Raw genomic sequence first — 18,779 nt, forward strand, 5'->3', positions numbered from 1 at the left:
CTCCGCAGGCACGGATTCGGGTCCCTTCGGCCCCAGATGGATCCAAGGAGGGCGTGGGCATGTCTCCGCTGACCCCAGACGGCTCTGAGGAGGGAGGAGGGGCGGGCAAGAGGGGAACAGGAAGCAGGAGAAACGGGGTGTGGGGGGTGCGGCCATGCCCTTGTCTCCCGTATAGTCGTCCAAGCCAGAGGAGGGGGCTGTGGAAGTGGGGACATGCCCCGGGGTTAGTTGGGCTTTGAGAAGCTGGAGGTTGCGGACAGAACCCTAAGAGAGTTGTGCCCCCCCCCCCCACCGCCCCCCGGCCGCTCATCCGGCCCTGCTTATGCTCCCAGAAGCCGGCAATGACGGCGTGCGCCCTCCCTGCGGGTGGGTGTCCGGACCCCCGGCGCCGCGCCCCCGCGCGGCGGGTTCCATCCCCGCCCGGCGTCCCCCGGGCCCTGCCGCTGCTTCTGCTGCTCCTGCCGCCCTCCGCCCGGGCCGCCGTCTTCACAGTGGGGGTGCTGGGCCCCTGGGCCTGCGACCCCATCTTCGCGCGCGCCCGCCCGGACCTGGCCGCCCGCCTGGCCGCCGCCCGCCTGAACCACGACCCTGCCATGGCGGGGTCCCCCCGCTTCGAGGTCGCGCTGCTGCCCGAGCCGTGCCGGACGCCGGGCTCCCTGGGGGCGGTGTCGTCCGCGCTGGGCCGCGTCTCGGGCCTCGTGGGCCCGGTGAACCCCGCGGCCTGCCGGCCGGCCGAGCTCCTGGCCCAGGAGGCGGGGGTCACGCTGGTGCCCTGGGGCTGCCCCGGGACGCGGGCGGCGGGCACGACGGCCCCCGCGGTGACGCCCGCGGCGGACGCCCTCTACGCTCTCCTCCGCGCCTTCCGCTGGGCGCGCGTGGCCCTGGTCACCGCGCCCCAGGACCTGTGGGTGGAGGCGGGACGCGCCCTGTCCGCCGCGCTCAGGGCGCGGGGTCTGCCCGTTGCCCTGGTGACCACCATGGAGCCGTCGGACTTGTCCGGGGCCCGGGAGGCCCTGCGGAGGGTCCAGGACGGGCCCAGAGTCAGAGGTAGGCTCCGCCGCGGGGTGCGGGGAGGGAGGGGCGCGGCGGCGCGGGCCGCGGGGCGCAGCAGTGAGCCCGGGGTCTCGGTCCCCAGCCGTGATCATGGTGATGCACTCGGTGCTGCTGGGCGGCCAGGAGCAGCGCTGCCTGCTGGAGGCCGCCGAAGAGCTGGGCCTGGCCGACGGCTCCCTGGTCTTCCTGCCCTTTGACACGCTCCACTACGCCCTGTCACCGGGCCCCGAGGCCTTGGCCGCCCTGGCCAACAGCTCCCGGCTTCGCAGGGCCCACGATGCGGTGCTCACCCTCACGCGGTACTGTCCCCCCGGGGGCAGCGTGATGGACAGCCTGCGCAGGGCCCAGGAGCGCCAGGAGCTGCCCTCTGACCTGGATCTGCTGCAGGTAGAGGCACCTGGGAGGAGGGAAGAGGGGAGGGGGGAGAGGGGAGAGGGGAGAAGGGCATGGAGTCAATGCGAGACGGGAAGACGGAGGCAGTAGGGAGAGACTGAGAGAGCAAGCTGTACCTGTTCTGGCGTTTCCTGGGTAAACAGAGGCGCTGGGCTTGCTTGGGGCATCTTGGTGTATTGGGATCGCTTCCAGAGTGTAGACCAGGGGACCCCCTCCCCCCCCAAGCCCAGCTCCAAGCAAGAAACCCTAGTGAACGCTGCACTGTGATCTCTTGCGGTCAGCTTCAAAGTGAACCCGCTTCCAACACCCCTGGGACAGGCAGTCTATAATACACTGCTGGTGTGTGTGTGTGTGTGTGTGTGTGTGTGTGTGTGTGTGTGTTTAATTTTTAAATGTTTATTTATGTTGGAGAAAGAGACAGAGTGTGAGCGGGGGAGGGGCAGAGAGCGAGGGAGACACAGAATCTGAAGCAGGCTCCAGGCTCCCAGCTGTCAGCACAGAGTTTGGGACTCGAACTCACAAACCGCGAGATCATGACCTGAGCCGAAGTCGAAGTCGGGTGTTCAACCGACGGAGCCCCCCAGGCGCCCCTGCACTGCTGGTGTTCTTAAGAGAACGGGAAAGGAGGACAAAGGCAGATGCGACCTCCGCGCCCAGTTTAGAGGTGTTTCCTCTGGGGCTTCGTCAGGTGGTCGTAACTTTTGGAGAGCCTTGACAAGTCTTGCGAGAGGCAGAAAGGACCCTAGGTGGAGCCAGGGGCTTCCATAATTATTTAGATCCACGGCCTACTGCCAACAATCCCAACACCCAGGATTCGCTGAGAATCCAGAATCCTGGGTCACACCATCTAACTCGAGACTGGTCACAAAAAGGGGAGGGGCTAGGGGCACCTGGGTGCCTCAGTCGGTTAAGCTTCCGACTTTGGCTCAGGTCATGGTCTCCCGGTCCATGAGTTCGAGCTCCACGTGGGAGCCTGCTTCGGATTCTGTGTCTCCCTCTCTCTCTCTCTCTCTCAAAAATAAATAAGCATTAAAAACCATTTTTTAAAGGGGGAGGGAGCTGGAAACCACTAAGATAGGTGGGAATTTAGATGGCAGTGGGCAGTAAACTAACCACCACAAAGACCTTACTCAAAGGGTTGCACTTGAGAGAGGGCCGTGACTCAAGGGGGTGGGGGTTGGAATATTCCCCACCAATGCCCCTAGTCTCCTCCAGGAGGACCTGGGGTAGCCAGTGGGAGAAAGGATGGGAATAGTGAGTGAGAAGAGGAGAGCGAGGCGGTGGGGACAGCGGTGAGACTGGATGGGGGGCAGGGGGAGGAAGCGGTGACAAAAACCGTCTTCAGTTCTCAGTAACTGGCACAGGTGAGACCCCGGGAGTTACCTTCGATTCCTCTTACCTCCCCCCTCCCACACTAACCCTAATCCACCCACCGACCCCCCCCCCCCCACCCATCCAGACATCACATCCTGTCAGTTTTACTTTTTAAAAGTCACTTGAATCCATCCTCGTTCTCTATTCTCTCCGTCACTGCCCCGGTTCAGGCCGCAGGACCTCCGATCTAAAGCCTGAAACAAAATCTCCCCAAAAGGTCTCTGCTTCAATGCTCACCCGCCCCGGCCTTTCTCCACCCAACAATCAGTTCAAGCTTCAGACACCTAACCAATCTGACTGTGTCACACCCCTGTCCCGAGCCTCCCGGGGGCTTCCCTCGCCCTGGATAGATGATGGTCTCTTCAGAGGGCTTATCACGTCTCTCATGCCTTCCCCTCTCTTCCATCGTCCTTGAACTTCAGCCAGACAGAGCTACTCTGGTCTCCCTAATGGTGCCCGTCTCTCTTGCCTCTGTGCTGCTGGGCGCGCTCTTCCCTCTCCCCTGTCCCTCCCCTCCCCTCCCCGCAGATAACTGACTCACCCCCTCAAGGATGGTCACTTCTTCCGGAAGCCTTCTCCTCCTCCCTCAGCCTGGGTTGGGACCCTCCACTCCTGTCTCTGCAGCTCCCTAATCACCCCTACCGTCACCCATGGCACTACCCTAACATCCCTGTCTCCCCAACTAGAAGAAAGGTTCCTTGGGACAGGGACTCTATCTCGTCAATATCTCAGTGTCACCGATTGCTTTACACACACCTGGCACTGTGAGAGATGGGAACTGGGGAAAATAAGCTTGATCGCCTTGGGGAAAGAAAAGAAGGAAAAATAGAAAATATAGAAGCCAACCAAAAGATAGGAAAGGAGGCTTTTAGGTAAATGAGAAGTAATCATATTAAAAATATGAGCAAGGCAACCAACAGGAAGGGGAAGAGAGGAGCTGCAGGTGATGGAGACTAGGAATAACCAAGGTTGAGAAGAGCCTAACAACCCCCGAAAAGAGGGAAGGCCAATGGGGAGGAGGGGAGAGAAGAGAGCCAATAGGGAGAGAGAGAGGAGGAGAGAGCCAATGGGGCGAGGGGAAGAGAGAGCCAATGGGGAGAGGGGAGGAGAGGGCCAATGGGGAGAGAGGAAGAGAGAGCCAATGGGGAGACGGGAGGAGAGAGCCAATGGGGAGAGGGGAAGAGAGAGCCAATGGGGAGAGGGGAGGAGAGAGCCAATGGGGAGAGGGGAAGAGAGAGCCAATGGGGAGAGGGGAGGAGAGAGCCAATGGGGAGAGGGGAAGGGAGAGCCAATGGGGAGACGGGAGGAGAGAGCCAAGGGGGAGAGGGGAAGGGAGAGCCAATGGGGAGAGGGGAGGAGAGAGCCAATGGGGAGAGAGGAAGGGAGAGCCAATGGGGAGAGGGGAGGAGAGAGCCAATGGAGAGAGAGGAAGGGAGAGCCAATGGGGAGAGGGGAGGAGAGAGCCAATGGGGGAGAGAGGAAGGGAGAGCCAATGGGGAGAGGGGAGGAGAGAGCCAATGGGGAGAGAGGAAGGGAGAGCCAATGGGGAGAGAGGAGGAGAGAGCGCTGAGCTGAGGGATCCGGGGGAAGCACCAACGAGGTGTGAACGGTCTATGCATGAGGGGCCTGAGCACTGGAGAGAAGCAGTGCAAGGCTAGGTGGGCCAGCGGTGACCCCAACCCTGAGCCCCTACTGCCCTCCCCCAGGTGTCCCCACTCTTCGGCACCATCTACGACGCGGTCTTCCTGCTGGCGGGGGGCGTGGCGCGAGCGCGGGAGGCCGCAGGGGGCGGCTGGGTGTCCGGAGCAGCGGTGGCCCGCCACATCCAGGATGCCCAGGTCCCCGGCTTCTGCGGGGCCCTGGGAGGGGCCGAGGAGCCCCCGTTTGTGCTGCTGGACACGGACGCGGCGGGGGACCAGCTGTTCGCCACATACGTGCTGGACCCAACCCGGGGCTCCCTCCGCTCGGCTGGGACCCCGGTGCATTTCCCTAGAGGGGGAGGAGGACCCGGGCCTGACCCCTCGTGTTGGTTCGAGCCAGACATCATCTGCAACGGAGGTGAGGGCGAGCACCCCAGCCCCCACTGGGACAGTCACCGTGGAGCCTCCACTAAGTGGTGAAAGAGAGTGAACCCTCGTCCTGGAACTCCTTCCGGGTCCTTCCTCAGACCCCTGGCTTGTGCGGAACCCGTCTCTTGCCAAGCCCCCAAAGCCCTCTTGGAACCTTCCTAGCATTCCCAGAGGCTCCCTTTTGCAGAACCCATGACCTTTCCCTAGATCTCGTTCTGGGCTCCCATCCACCTTTCCTAGGGCCTCCAGGATTTGACATGACTCCATCCCCCCATAGAGAGGGTGCCTCCCTCCCCCTGGCCACGGTCCTCAGACTCCCCTCTCTCACTGCCTCTCCAGGAGTGGAGCCCGGCCTCGTCTTTATCGGCTTCCTCCTGGTGGTTGGGATGGGGCTGACAGGGGCCTTCCTGGCCCATTATGTGAGGTGAGTATGGGAGTGGGGTAGGTAAGGGATGAGCCTGCCTGTCCACCTGCCAGAAATGTGTCTGTGCAGCAAAGACAGCAGGCTGGGCCCACTCAAGAGTAGGAAAAAAAAAAAAAAAAAAAAAAAAAGGAAGATGGGGAACATGGGGTTGCCCTCAAGGGGGTGGCAGACCAGGGGCTGTCTAGTTTGGGGATGACTGCTCTCCCCGGAGCCAACATTATCCCTTGCTGGCCTCCTGTCCTGGACCTTGGTCCCTTTTGAGCAGATGACGTCCTTTCCCTACCAGGCATCGTCTAATTCACATCCAGATGGTCTCTGGCCCCAACAAGATCATCCTGACTCTGGACGATATCACCTTCCTCCACCCGCAAGGGGGCAGCTCTCGAAAGGTGGGAGAGGCAGGGAGGCAGGGGCTATCTGGCAGGGAGCCAGCTCCCCAAGTGTCCTCCACTGTATATCTGTTCCCCTGCCTGGGCCAGCCCTCACCCCAGCCCCGAGGAAAGCCTGCTTTCTGCCCTGGCTCCCTCTCAGGTCTGAGCTCTGGGGATCAGCACCCTTAATGTGCAGTGAGAGTACCAGCCCTGTCCCCGCTGCTCTCCTGGGACAGCGAGAAGCTCCAAACAAACCCGCTGGTGTGTTTTGTAAACTGTAAACCACAGCGCAATTGGGAAGTATAATGTCAGTTTCATCTTCCCCTAATTAAGATTTCTTCCCTCTGTAATGCCTGGAACTCAGCCTGACCTCAACCCAGGACTCTGACCCCACAGTATATTCTGGTCCCTTGCGTTGACCTCTACCCTCCAGGTGGTCCAGGGGAGCCGATCAAGTCTGGGCGCACACAGCGTGTCAGACGTTCGCAGCGTCCCCAGCCAGCCCGCGGACAGCGCCAACGTTGGCCTCTACGAGGTGAGCCTTACCCGGTCCAGGCCGAGCTCTATTCCTGGAGTTGCGTCATATCCCGCGGGCTACAGAAAATGGTGACAGGAGCCCAGAATGGGCTCTAGGAAGAGGTCACGGGTTCCCCAAAGGGGAGCGTCCGAGAATCCTTCCTGCCCCAGGATTTTTCCCTTAGCCTTTATCCAGGTGAGGGCTCCTCAAAGGCTAATCACGGTGGCCCCGAGGCCGGAGGCCAGCCTGGTGGGGGGTGTTCCGGCACCAGCATGCAGCCCGGTGTGGCCACCAAAGCCATCCCCCTCCCTGTTGGGAGCCCCTGGCCCTGCCCCCTCCGTTGATCCAAGACTTCAGGCTACTGAAGGGCGTGGACCTCCCTGGAAAGGTTGGGGCATCTGGGATGCGGCATCGTGGTTACAAAAAGGACATTTCCAGGACACGGGTTGTTCAGGATGGGGGTGTCCCAGACAGGGCTATCCTGACTCAAGACAGACAGACCCGTGTCCTGGTCCTACCCAGCGTTTCCACCCAATTCAGACCTGACTCAGGAACCGTGAGCTAACAGGGGATGGAAAGAGAAAGTCACGGAAGGGCATTGGGACCTTCACTATGGGTCAGCAAATCTAAATGCTGTAGGATGTGTGGGAATCAGGACAGACCCAGAGAGAGCTGAGGGAGCTCAGCTAATCAAGAGCGGGGCGGAGGCTTGGAGCTTCCAGATGTCAGGTCCCGCAGAGCATGCAGAGGGTCCCAATATGTCACCTACAGGCCACCGCGGCCACTTGTCACTGGGGGAAGTTGTTGTTAATCATTTGAATGGGCCTACCCTGTGCCTTGAAGAACGTTCAGCGTCTCTCGTCCCACCCACAAAACACATCTCCCAGTTTGGGGGACAATTAAAAACGTCCCCTGTGTATCTCCGAAGGCTCGTTAGGAGTCGACACCAAACCACCAGAATCTCCTGCCAGTGCGGCCAAACCCCTCACCCACGGACGAGGCCGGCTACAGAGATTGCAGGGTCTAAGGCAGAATGGCACCGAAGGGCTCCCTGTTGGTTCAGGGTGGCGGAGCAGACCGCTGAGCCAAGCACAGGCCCTCGTGAGCATGGGGCCCGATGGGACCGCGTTCCCATGGACCAGCCCTACCCACAGCTGAGGACAGTGAGGCTGTGAGGGGAACTGCCTGTGCGTCACAGTCAGTCTGTCATAAAAGCCTGATCTCCCCAGACTCCTGGCTCCCAGCACAGTGCTCTCTCAGGGCAACAGATGGTGAGGAGGGCTGTGGCCTCAGTGACATTTGTGGTGCTAACAGCTTGCTTACTAAGGCTGTGGGTGGGTGCATCTGCGTTGGTGAGGACAGCCATGCGAGGGTGGCCCCCATCCCCGCCAGCTGTGAAGTGGACTGACAGATGTCAAACGCTTTGCTTCTGAACCTCTGCGTCACAGGCAGGATGTGTCCTGAGGCAGTAGGCCAGTGGAAGCGTGGGGGCTCTGCGGCTTTTCACCTCACGGGCTTTTCAGAAGCTGAGTTCACTGCTCCCATCTCTGGGGCGCCTGGGTGGCTCAGTCAGCGCCCAACTCTTGATTTCAGTTCAGGTCACGATCCCAGGGTTGTGGGATCGAGCCCCACATTTGGCTCCTTGCGGAACGTGGAACCTGCTTAAGATTCTCTCTCTCCCTCTGGCCCTCTCCCTGGCTTGTGCGCATGCTCTCTCTCTCTCTCTCAAAACAACAACAAAAAACTACTCCCATCTCTGCTCCAGGGAGACTGGGTTTGGCTGAAGAAGTTCCCAGGGGATCAGCACATAGCTATCCGCCCAGCAACCAGGACAGCCTTCTCCAAGGTGAGCGTTGAGCCCATGGTGGGGTGTGGGGTGTGGGGTGGCCGTCATTTCCTTCCCTCTTGGCCTTCTCTTTGCAGCTGGGGACAGAGATAGACCCGAATCTAGGAGAGACCAACAGGTCTCCGTGGAAGTGCCCTCTCCCAAAGCAGGCGTCCCATTATGCTCTCCCATTTTTTTCTCAATGTTTATTTTTGAGAGAGAGAGCGCGCATGGAGGGGGGTGCAGAGAGAGAGGGAGAAAATTCCACACAGGCTCCATCAGTGTAGAGCCCCATGCGGGGCTCGATCCCACGAACCCATGAGATCACGACCTGAGCCAAAACCAAGAGTCAGATAATGCCTACTGGGTGAAGCGGAAAACTGGCAAGGAGGCGGTAGCCTGGCTTATTCTGACCGCCCCACCTCGAGGCCCCCCTTACATCGTGCAGCCTCCGGCTGGGCTCCTCTGATGCCTCCACAGAAGCTCTCGGTCACAGCTGCAGAATGACTTAGGGTCCCCAGACTAAGTCACCACTTAACCGCAGGCATCTAGGATGAAGGGAAGCCCCTTATTGGACCAAAGGAAAGTTGGAAGGACAGTAGTCACCCACCCGCTGGCCCCCATTTCCCAACATGCTCGGATTGTGAGGGCGCCTGTCCTGTGGCATGTGGTCCGCTAGGACCACAGTGTGACTGCTCAGTCCCTTCCTCCCTGCCTCGGGGATGTTGGGAGTCTCAGACATGAGCAAGGCAGGCCTGGGCCGTGGCCGACAAGGCCGTGTGTGGCCTCGGGGAGAACCTGCCTGGCTCCTGGTTACCAGTGCAGGGTAGTCTCTTCGCGTAGGACTTTAAGCTAAACCATACTCGGCATCTCGACGGTGACCTTTGACCCACGTGTCTGTTCCGGAGAGAGAACTTACCCTTGGAAGAAAGCGCCCCCCACCCCGTGCCCCCATAGGCCTTTCCAGTCACCCCTCTCATCCCACCTTCCGAGCGTGGACGCCCCAAACCAGACCTGGATAACAGGTCTCCTCCCCACGGTGCCTCCGGGGCAGAAAGTGCCCGTTGGCTCTCTCCCTCTCAGCTCCAGGAGCTGCGGCACGAGAACGTGGTCCTCTACCTGGGGCTCTTCCTCGGCGGCGGAGCGGGTGGCACCATGGCCCCCGGGGAGCGCATGCTGGCCGTGGTCTCCGAGCACTGTACCCGGGGCTCCCTCCACGACCTCCTCGCCCAGAGAGACATAAAGCTGGACTGGATGTTCAAGTCCTCCCTCCTCCTGGACCTCATCAAGGTGGTGGGGGGTGCGGGGGTGGCAGGGAGGAGGGGGCAGGGGAGCCGCAGGGCTCAGGTCGCCTCCTATCCCACCCCTTCCAGGGAATGAGGTATCTGCATCACCGAGGCGTGGCCCACGGGCGCCTTAAGTCACGGAACTGCGTGGTGGACGGGCGGTTCGTGCTGAAAGTCACCGACCACGGTCAGGGGCGACTGCTGGAAGCGCAGAGGGTGTTGCCGGAGCCTCCCAGCGCGGAGGGTAGGATCCCCCGCCTCCCCGCTGCCTCCCACGCGGACGAGCATCCCCGGGACCCCCGTTATCTCAGGGGCCCCTCCATCCATCCCTCCCTCTGCCTTCGCGTCCTCTCCATCCCACGCCCACTGCACGTGGCCCCGGCCTCGGTAAAGTCTCAGGTCGGGACCTCAGAGAGGAGAAGGGGACTGGACCGGGGGGGCGGGGCGGGGGGTGGGGGTGTCGAAGGGGCGTGGCTTGTGCCCGAGGGGCGGGGTGTTCTCTGAGCCTCCCTTTGCATAAAGGGCGGGGCCTATTTGTGAGGACGGCGCTTTCTCGGAGACCCGCGTCGGGTTTCTGGTAGTTTCTCCCGGGGATAGCTGCGGGCAGCGGGGCCACACTCGGGCTGGGAGTTGGTGAGTGGGTGCGAGCCTGGGCTTTTTGGTTAGGGCGGAGGGGTCTGTCCCCAGCGCCCCCAGGCCCTCCCGCATGCCCACGCCCCCTCCCCCGACCCCAGACCAGCTGTGGACAGCCCCGGAGCTGCTTCGGGACCCGGCCCTGGAGCGCAGGGGAACGATGGCGGGTGACGTCTTCAGCCTGGGCATCATCATGCAGGAGGTCGTGTGTCGCAGCGCCCCCTACGCCATGCTGGAGCTGACCGCCGAGGGTACGCTCGCTCGCGTCGCGCTTCCAGCCTGCGGCCCGGCAGAGCCTCTCGCCAGACCCAGCCTCTCTGCCCTAAAGCCCGGAGCTGAGGCTTAATTATGTGGGCCTCCCTTATGTGGATCTCAAGGGTCAGGGCCGGGGAGAGCAAGCGTCAGGATGGGAGGGGGCGGCTCTTAGGCTCCCAGACATCAGTGGTCGTCTCTGTCCTCATCCTGGACCCAACCTGCTCCTCCAGCTGAGGGAGCGGGCTCCCCTCTGGTTCTTAGGGATGGCAGGGAGGCAGCAGTGTCGGGGGAAGGGGGGAAGGCAGTGGGATCTGGTTCAAATCCGTATGACTTACCATCCAGGAGTCAGCAAGCTACTGGGCCACCCCAACCCTCACTCTCAACTGCGACAAATGTTAGCTCTGCCTGTCACCTCTAACTGCCCCCTGCGCCCCCACCCTCCCACCCCCAGGGTTCAGGATCCTCCCGTTCCTTCCAGCAACGCCCTCCCCTTCCTCCCCGCGCTTCCCCGCCTCCTTCCGGAAGCTCCGATCGCGGGCTTCAGCAGTCAGGCAGAGTCAAGAGGCGGCCTCTGTTGGTCCCCTCATGCCTCCAGAAGTGGTGGAGAGGGTCCGAAGTCCCCCTCCACTGTGCCGGCCCTCCGTGTCCGTGGACCAGGCGCCCACGGAGTGCATCCAGCTGATGAAACAGTGCTGGGCGGAGCAGCCGGCCCTCCGGCCCTCCATGGACCGCACCTTCGAGCAGGTCAGCGGCTGGCATTGGGCCAGGGCTGGGCTGGCCGCTTGTCGGCAACCCGGGGAGGCTTCAGGAAGGCAGACTCGCGGGACCTCTGACCTCCAGGCCGTCTCCCAAGGGGCAGTCTGAGGACTGGGAGTTAGGTGGGGACAGAGTTAGAACGGGGGCTGCGGGGCCCTTCGGAGCAGGAGATAGACCTCTGGGCGGGAGAAATATTTCACTCGATTCGAATAACATTTGAATCGCGTGGCCCGGTGTGGCCACAAGACCCTCGGCCTGGGAGTCCAAACCCCAGTGTCTTGTCAGTTACCAGCTGAGAGCAGCTGACCTCTGGGACCCCCCCCCCCCCATTTCCCCTATGGCTCCTGGTGTGTGAAGGCACAGGGCCTGGCATGGGGGGGGGGGGGGGGCTGATGCGTAAACGATGCGTGGGGTGGGATGCCTGGGGGTGGGCGCGGGGGGCCAGGCGTAAGAGGGCCCCACGCAGGGGTCATGGCGGCCCCGGTCCTCAACAGCCCCCGCACCCCCACCCCGGCTGCCTCCCCCTACCAGTTCAAAAGCATCAACAAGGGCCGGAAGACGAACATCATTGACTCCATGCTGAGGATGCTGGAACAGTATTCCAGCAACCTGGAGGACCTGATCCGGGAGCGCACGGAGGAGCTGGAGCTGGAGAAGCAGAAGACTGACCGGCTGCTGACGCAGATGCTGCCCCCGTGCGCGCCCGCGGGGAGGGGTGCGAGGGGGAGGGCCCGCGGGCGGCCGGGGGCGGGACCTCCACCTAAAGCCCGCCCCCCCCCCTCTCCCCGACGACCCTACCTAGTTCTGTGGCCGAGGCTCTGAAGACGGGGACACCTGTGGAGCCCGAGTATTTTGAGGAGGTGACCCTGTACTTCAGCGACATCGTGGGCTTCACCACCATCTCGGCCATGAGCGAGCCCATCGAGGTGGTGGACCTGCTCAACGACCTCTACACGCTCTTTGACGCCATCATCGGCTCCCACGACGTCTACAAGGTGGGGTGTGCCGGGGGGGGGGGGGGAGCAACCCTCCTTCAGCTCCGCCAGCCCCCAATTCAGCCCCGCCAGCCCCCAGTTCAGCCCCACTGCCCCCGCCCCCATTTGGAAGCCTCCCCAGGATCCCCGCGCTGCCCACCCACCCCTCCCCCAGCCCCAGCTTAGGCCGCCTGACAAAGGACAGTCGCTTGGCGGGAGAGAGGTGCTCAGTACCCGACTTGCGCCACCCTTTCCGTCAGGTGGAGACAATTGGGGACGCCTACATGGTGGCCTCAGGGCTGCCCCAGCGGAACGGGCAGCGGCACGCGGCGGAGATCGCCAACATGGCTCTGGACATCCTCAGTGCCGTGGGCTCCTTCCGAATGCGCCACATGCCCGAGGTGCCCGTGCGCATCCGCATCGGCCTGCACTCGGGTACCTCCCGGGCTCTGGTGGCCCCCTCCCTCCCCGTCTAGGGCCGGTTCCGCATTCCCTGGACATTCGTGCGGTGGGGGCGGGGGGGGGGGGGGGGACGGGGGCAGTGGGACTCGCTGTGAAGCCGCCTCGGCAGGCACCCCGTCGTGATCGAGAGGTACCCTTGGGGAGCTGGTGGAGACGATGGGGCGCTAGAGAGTCCCCCGAGGTGCCAGGTGCCACCCAGCCGCCAGCACGGCCACCCACCCTGCGCGTCTCCGCAGGCCCGTGCGTGGCGGGCGTGGTGGGCCTCACCATGCCGCGGTACTGTCTGTTTGGGGACACGGTCAACACCGCCTCGCGCATGGAGTCCACGGGGCTGCGTGAGTGGGGCGGGGCGGGTCCGGGGGTGGGGGGTGATTCACGGAGCGAGGGGGAAGTGGCTCGGGGAGGGGGACGCGGGAGGGGAGTCCCGAAATCACCACGTCCCCTGTCCCCTGTCGCCCCAGCTTACCGCATCCACGTGAACATCAGCACCATCCAGATTCTCCGCGCCCTGGACGAGGGCTTCCAGACGGAGGTGCGCGGCCGCACGGAGCTGAAGGTGAGACCGGGCCCCGCCCCCTCCTGGGCCGCAACCTCCGGGGTCTTGGGTGCCACTCAGACCTCGAGATCCACCCGCCCTCGCCCCAGCCGCCTCACCCCCCACCCCCCGCCCCGTGTCTCTCCAGGGCAAGGGCGCCGAAGACACGTACTGGCTGGTGGGCAGACGCGGCTTCAACAAGCCCATCCCCAAACCGCCGGATCTGCAGCCGGGGTGAGGAACCAGCCTCCGGGCCCCTTCTCCCGGCCTGACCCCGCCCTCCGCCTGCCCCTCCCTGAGGCCGCCGCCCCCCTCCCCGCAGGGCCAGCAACCACGGCATCAGCCTGCAGGAGATCCCCCTGGAGCGGCGCCTGAAGCTGGAGAAGGCGAGGCCGGGCCAGTTCTCCGGGAAGTGAGGCGCGCAGCGCAGCGGGAACAGGTGCTGCCCCCTTGCTCCCAAGCCCAGCTGCCGATCTCCCAGGGGCCTCCTCTCCAGCCTGAGGGCCTGGCCCTGCCCGCTGAACTTCCCACCCAAGCCAGGTGTCCCAATTCCTGTCTGAGCGAGCCCAGGCTCTTTCCTAAACCCAGGAATTTTCCCCTGGGAGGGGGGAGTTCTGGTTCTGTAGGTCTGGAATGGCCCAGGAATCCAGACTTGAGAACCCTTGTACTCATGATCTTCTGACACCTCTCCTCTGACAACCCCCTCGCCCCCACTGCGCTGCATTAACGGGGCCTCCCTGCCAGGCCCCACAGGCTGTGCACTGCACAAAAGACAGAACTTTCGGGAGCACCGTTCGCCAGAGGACAAGATGAACGTTGTCTCTAGCATTCTGTCAGGGCAGAAGCCCTGCCCTCTACCTTCCTTGAAGAAACTGTGATCCATGACCCTCCCCTTCTTAGGTGAACCCCCGTGACCCCTTTCTACGATTTCCCTCAGACACCCCTCTTTCTCTCAGGAGTATTCCGGAAGGTCCTTTTCCTGAAAGTTGCTGCTATGGGTGACCAACAGTCTGGCTGATACCAGTGGCTTCTATCCGGCTTTGCCTCAAAGGATTCTGGGCCTTTACACCTGCTGTGTGACCTCGGGAAAGTCTCGTGCACTCTCTGGGCTTGGATTTCCCTCATGATGAAATAAGGAGTGGCCTAGGTGGTTTCTGCACTCCTAAGCTTCCGGATGGCCTGGGTGTATGGGCGCCGGCCCCAGTAACTCTGAGCCCATCAGGGGAGGTGGGGCTGGGGATTCTCCGCTTTCCAGGGCCTCCCAGGGCCCCAGGAAGGAAGGTCTGGGGTTGGAATCCCCAACCCCAGAGGAGGCAGAGACCTGCGGTTCCCCCAGAGCAGGGGTTTGTGGCCTGAGGATTAGCCTCTGCTTAGCCTCGATAGTCCTTCCCTTCTCCCGCCCCCCCCCCCCCCCCACCACCGCCAGTCAGAAACCGGCCCCTTCTGTGGGCATCGCCGTGTCTTGCCCAAGTGCAGAGAAAAGCCGGCTGCAAGGCTCTGGGGAGAGAGGAAGGCAAACAGGCCTCAGCACACCTTCACTCACCAGAACGCCCGAGAAATGGTAGGATTTTCTGTTGAACTGGACACTTGCCGAGCGCACAGAGAATCCTCTCTGCTTAGATCTTTCCCACAGGCGTCTGCAACCACTGCCCGCCCCCCCCCCCCCACCGGTCCAACTGAACTTTCTTTTGTGGAACAGCGACGTTCCAGAGCCCGGGCCTTGGCACTGTCGAGTTGGGGTGTCCTTCAGCGCCACTGGAGGCCGTGGCAGGAGTTAGTGGCAGCGGCAGCTGCCCAGAGCGTCCCTACAGATGTAGTGAGTGTTCAGTCCCTCCCAGGTCAGCAAGCAGGCGTGGCCAGTAGCGTCCGAGAGAATTTCCAGGTGGAAGGGTGAATGCTCACCACGCTGCACAGTGTGGTTCCCGGGCCAGGGGCAGGGACATGACCTGAGAGCCTGTTAGAAATGCAGACTTGTGGGCCCAGACCTATCGATTCAGAATCCGCATTTTTAACAAGTTCCCTCAGGGTGTTTCTGTGCACCTGAACGAACGTTCACGAATCATGTCACTAAGTGAGCCTAAAAATCTCTAAGATTTCATAAATCTTAGAGGCTAGAAACTCGCCGAGACTGGTTTTGTTGGCCTATGGGGGAAGTTTTGTTCTAATTTTGAGCTAACGTTTAGCAATCAAGAGATTCACATTTTCTAAAAAACGTATACCAAACTTCCCTCTTCTCTGAAATCAAAAAGTTCCACTGCTGGCTTTTCTGCTGGAGCTAGAGAGCCACTGATCATTTTCTCTGGGGCTTTATTCTTTAGTTCTAATGGTCCCCACCCGCCAAGACCCAAGAGTTTCCGGATGTCCCTTACGTACCTGCCTGGCGCCCTTAGGCATTTCGCTCAGGGCCCCTGGGAACTGCCGCTGGGACTGCAGGTGCTTCTGGAGGTGGTTTCTGCCCGGCCTGTGAAATCCACGGCTGAGCAGCCTCCCCGTCCTGCCTAAAGGTAGAGAGAGGACATATAACAGGCCTCAACTGCAGCATTGTAGGTTCTGGTCACTTGAGGTGGTGCTGTAGGGTGAGTCAGTTAGTACAACTCAGAAAACATTTTTCGCCGAGTTGGGAGACGATGAGTTAAAGATTTTTAAAAACCCTGGTGTGCGCCTGCACGCGCACACAATTTTCGAAATTCTGCACATTCTTAAGCATCTCTCTTCAGATTTTCTCTGGGCTTCGGTCCCCGGGATGGAGGGCAGACAGCCTCTTCCCAGGCAGCGCCCCCACCCTCCCTGCTAAGCCCCTCCCCATCCCCCACCCTGACTCTTTCTCTCGCCTTCCATCCCACCTGGGGGACGCCTGTGGTAGTTAATGGCCTGTGATTCAGGGGAGTCTCAGGGCAGCCTTGACCTGGGAGGAGACTAGCGCGGACAGGCTGGGGCAGGACACTTCCCAGGGGAGGAGGAGCTGGGGCCCCGAATCCAGTTTGGGGTAGAGGTGGAGGCCGCAGGGCTGAGCGCGTCCCTTCCCACCCTCCATTCTGCCTGGTCCCAAGACCCCGGTCGCAGCTGGGCAGATGTGAGCCGGGAGGGGCCTGGTGGAGGTTGGAGAGCTGAGGCCCACCCCAGGGCTCACAGAGCTGGTGGGAGAAGGGCGGGGAAGGTCTAGCCGCAGTCTCCTCTCTGCTCCTCTGCCCCTGTCTCTCCCTCTCCCTCAGTCTCCCCCGCTCTGCCCACAGTTTTTCCCTACCTGTCCCCGCAGCTCCCCCATTTCTGCGCAACCTTCCTTCCTGGGTCCGGTCAGTCTCCTAGAGCCCGGTACCCTCTGACTCAAGCCCTCTTCACCTGCTCGCTCCTGTCGCTCCAGGGTCCCGGGCACCTCCCAGCCCCAGAGAGCACCTGGCTTGGCCATCAGGCGCTCCCCACCTTCAGACGTGTTTACACTACCTCTGCCAGGTGGCCTGAGCCAGGAGCCCGCGCCTGGGGCTGTCCTCGCCTTTGGGATGGCTCCGTAGCTGGGACCAGTGACGGCCACGGCAGGGCCCTCCCGCGGCTGCTTCCACCCCGTAGCTGGGACTCCGCGTCACGTCCCGGGGCTCACTTGGCACTTTTTCTCTGCTGCTCCTCAGGGTCTGGGCCGTGCTCCCCCTCCCCACCTGCAGTGGACCCCAGGCACCCCTTTTGGGAGATCTGTGGCGCCGCATTGTGGGACTGTGTGCACTGGGATCTTCTGGGCTGTGCGCCGTGGATGCCAGGCCACGTGCCACGGTGTTGGGAGAGTGGCGGCTGAAATAAAGGCGTGCTTTCTTCCATCTCGTGGTGTGTGATCCTTTTGGCCTGGATGGTCTCTACGCCCTCTTCCCTGCAGGACTCACACCTGGCACTGCTAGGGAGGGCTTCAGAGAGGGGAAGAACCCTAGAGATGCCCGAGGCGGGGGGCAGTGAGCTGCCATTCCGCTCGGGGTCTGCTCTGAGGGGACCGAGCGGGGAAGCCCCAGGCTTTTCAGGCTTCGAGAAAAGACCAGGGTCTCTGAGGCTCTGGAAGAGGGTGGTGTGGTCTCATCGTGTGATCGCCGGCAGGAGAGGGGAAGGGAGGTAAGAGCAGTTATTCTATGACCATGACCCATGGAAGCCAGAGTCCAAGACTGAAGGAGCAGGGCCTGTGAGTGTAGAAGCTAAGGTCTGTAACAGCAGACCGGGCAGGACTTCACAACCCACATTCCACTTCTCATCCCTCAAGAGCCTCCGTGGGGCATTCAAGCAGCACAGACCATCCCAAAGTCACCAGTGGGTGACCAGCCCATTGGTCATCCATTTTCTCTGAGCCCCACTGTCTCTGCCCCAAGCTTGATATTTCCGACATGATGACTCATGAGGGGCATTGGTTGTGGTGCCTTCCTGTCCTCCCCCAGCCCCAGCCTCAGTCCCCATGGAACTGACCCCAGGCCCTATCCCACCCCCCACCTCCAATCATTCCATTCCTCTGCTGCTGGAATTGCCCCAAGGGCAGGCAGATGACCAGGGCCAAGCTTAGTGCTGAGACACAGCTGGAAGCTAGGTGAAGAAGTTGCCTGTTTTCTCTGGGGTTGCTGAGAGGGCAGGACACCGAGCAAAGATGACAGGGCAGAGCTGATAGATGGGCAGAGACCATGTGTCGCTGCCACTGCTGGAGTCTCTCCACCACTCTGGGCCTAAAGCCAGATCCAGTTGGAGCACCATGGGCTAGTTGTTGGCTTAATCCAGATTGAACTGGGTTTTGTTTTGTGCAGCCAGAAGTGTCCTGACACACTCCTCAGGGTTATGGTGGAGTGGGGATGGAACTGGTTTAACAAGCAAGAAAAGAAGAAAAGCCTGGCTTGGGAGGGAGACGGTGAGAGAAGGATGAGCAACCAAGAGGAGATAGTCTCCACGCCCTTACTCCATCAAGAGCCAGCCAGGGCCTTTCCCCTGTGGTATGACTGGTCCTGAAAACTGCAGTTATGGGAAAGGCCAGGACCGGAAGGGGGGGGAAACGCAAACAGCCTTGTAGCCTTTTCTGGACCCTGGTGCTGGCCCAGCAGTTAGAAGGTGGAGGAACCTCCAAGTCCTGCCTAGAGACAAGGCACATGAGAGCATGGTGTGGTCTGAGCTCAGCACGGTGCTGGCCATCAACATCTTCCAGAGTTAAGTGGCTGGACCTTGACGGGCTGGTTGGGGTAGGACAGATGGCTTCCCTGCTCCCGACGTGGGGAAGGAAGTAGACAAATCGGGGAGGAGCAGTTGTGTCATCTGGGACACCTAGTTTCCTAGAACTTTTTTCTCAGTCTAGAGACTCACCCCTTCCAAAGCAAAGCCATTTGTCATCTCTGCCAGGGGTATTCGACCTCATCACCCATCCCTAAGCCTGTGTCTTTGGCCCTGGACCCAGAGACGGGCACGCTGTCCAAGCATTTCCGCATTTTGCTCACAGGGGACATCGATCCAGCCCTTCAAAAAGCATCTCCCCATGTTCTGTCTTTAGTCCACAGATGACCCATTTGACACGCATGAAACCCAAGGCCCCCAGTGGCGAAATGACTTGTCAAAGACCGCATGTCTGGCAAATCTTGAGATCAGGCAGCAAACCCAGGAGTTCAGACTCTGGGCTTTGGGGTGCCTCTCAAGGGTGCTCTGGAGATGTCTATCTGACAGGCAGTCCTGCTCCTTGCCCTCTTGATTCTTTTTTGCAAACACACGATTTAAACTCCAAATCAATGTCCTTGGAATCAGATTATTAAAGAGTCTTGGCTCAGAGGTGCCTGGGTGGCTCAGCGGGTTAAGTATCTGACTCTTGATTTCGGCTCAGGTCTTGATCTCACAGTTCATGAGATCCAAGCCCC

The 18,779-nt window shown here is 61.3% G+C and overlaps 1 protein-coding gene across 1 annotated transcript; it reads left to right on the plus strand.

The window, feature by feature from the left end:
* The first annotated feature begins 341 nt into the window (after positions 1-341).
* On the plus strand, positions 342-14,325 carry GUCY2D (guanylate cyclase 2D, retinal). The gene is made up of 19 exons (XM_042916917.1): positions 342-1,047; positions 1,136-1,440; positions 4,527-4,878; positions 5,229-5,313; positions 5,600-5,702; positions 6,118-6,219; positions 7,967-8,047; positions 9,110-9,316; positions 9,400-9,556; positions 10,047-10,196; positions 10,796-10,944; positions 11,488-11,651; positions 11,759-11,951; positions 12,191-12,365; positions 12,629-12,727; positions 12,854-12,948; positions 13,076-13,161; positions 13,250-13,366; positions 13,884-14,325. Exons 1-18 carry the CDS (start codon positions 342-344, stop codon positions 13,341-13,343), a joined length of 3,303 nt encoding a protein of 1,100 aa, XP_042772851.1. The 3' UTR covers positions 13,344-13,366; positions 13,884-14,325.
* The last annotated feature ends 4,454 nt before the right edge of the window (positions 14,326-18,779 follow it).

Source organism: Panthera leo, chromosome E1 (genome assembly GCF_018350215.1).
Source record: "Panthera leo isolate Ple1 chromosome E1, P.leo_Ple1_pat1.1, whole genome shotgun sequence".
In the NCBI taxonomy this organism is placed as follows: domain Eukaryota; kingdom Metazoa; phylum Chordata; class Mammalia; order Carnivora; family Felidae; genus Panthera; species Panthera leo.

Excerpts from the sequence above, each read along its gene's own strand:
- GUCY2D (XM_042916917.1), top strand. The coding sequence starts at position 342 with ATGACGGCGTGCGCCCTCCCTGCGGGTGGGTGTCCGGACCCCCGGCGC. Across the intron at positions 10,945-11,487 it reads TGGACCGCACCTTCGAGCAG|TTCAAAAGCATCAACAAGGG; the intron begins GTCAGCGGCTGG and ends TCCCCCTACCAG. Across the intron at positions 12,366-12,628 it reads CCGCATCGGCCTGCACTCGG|GCCCGTGCGTGGCGGGCGTG; the intron begins GTACCTCCCGGG and ends GCGTCTCCGCAG.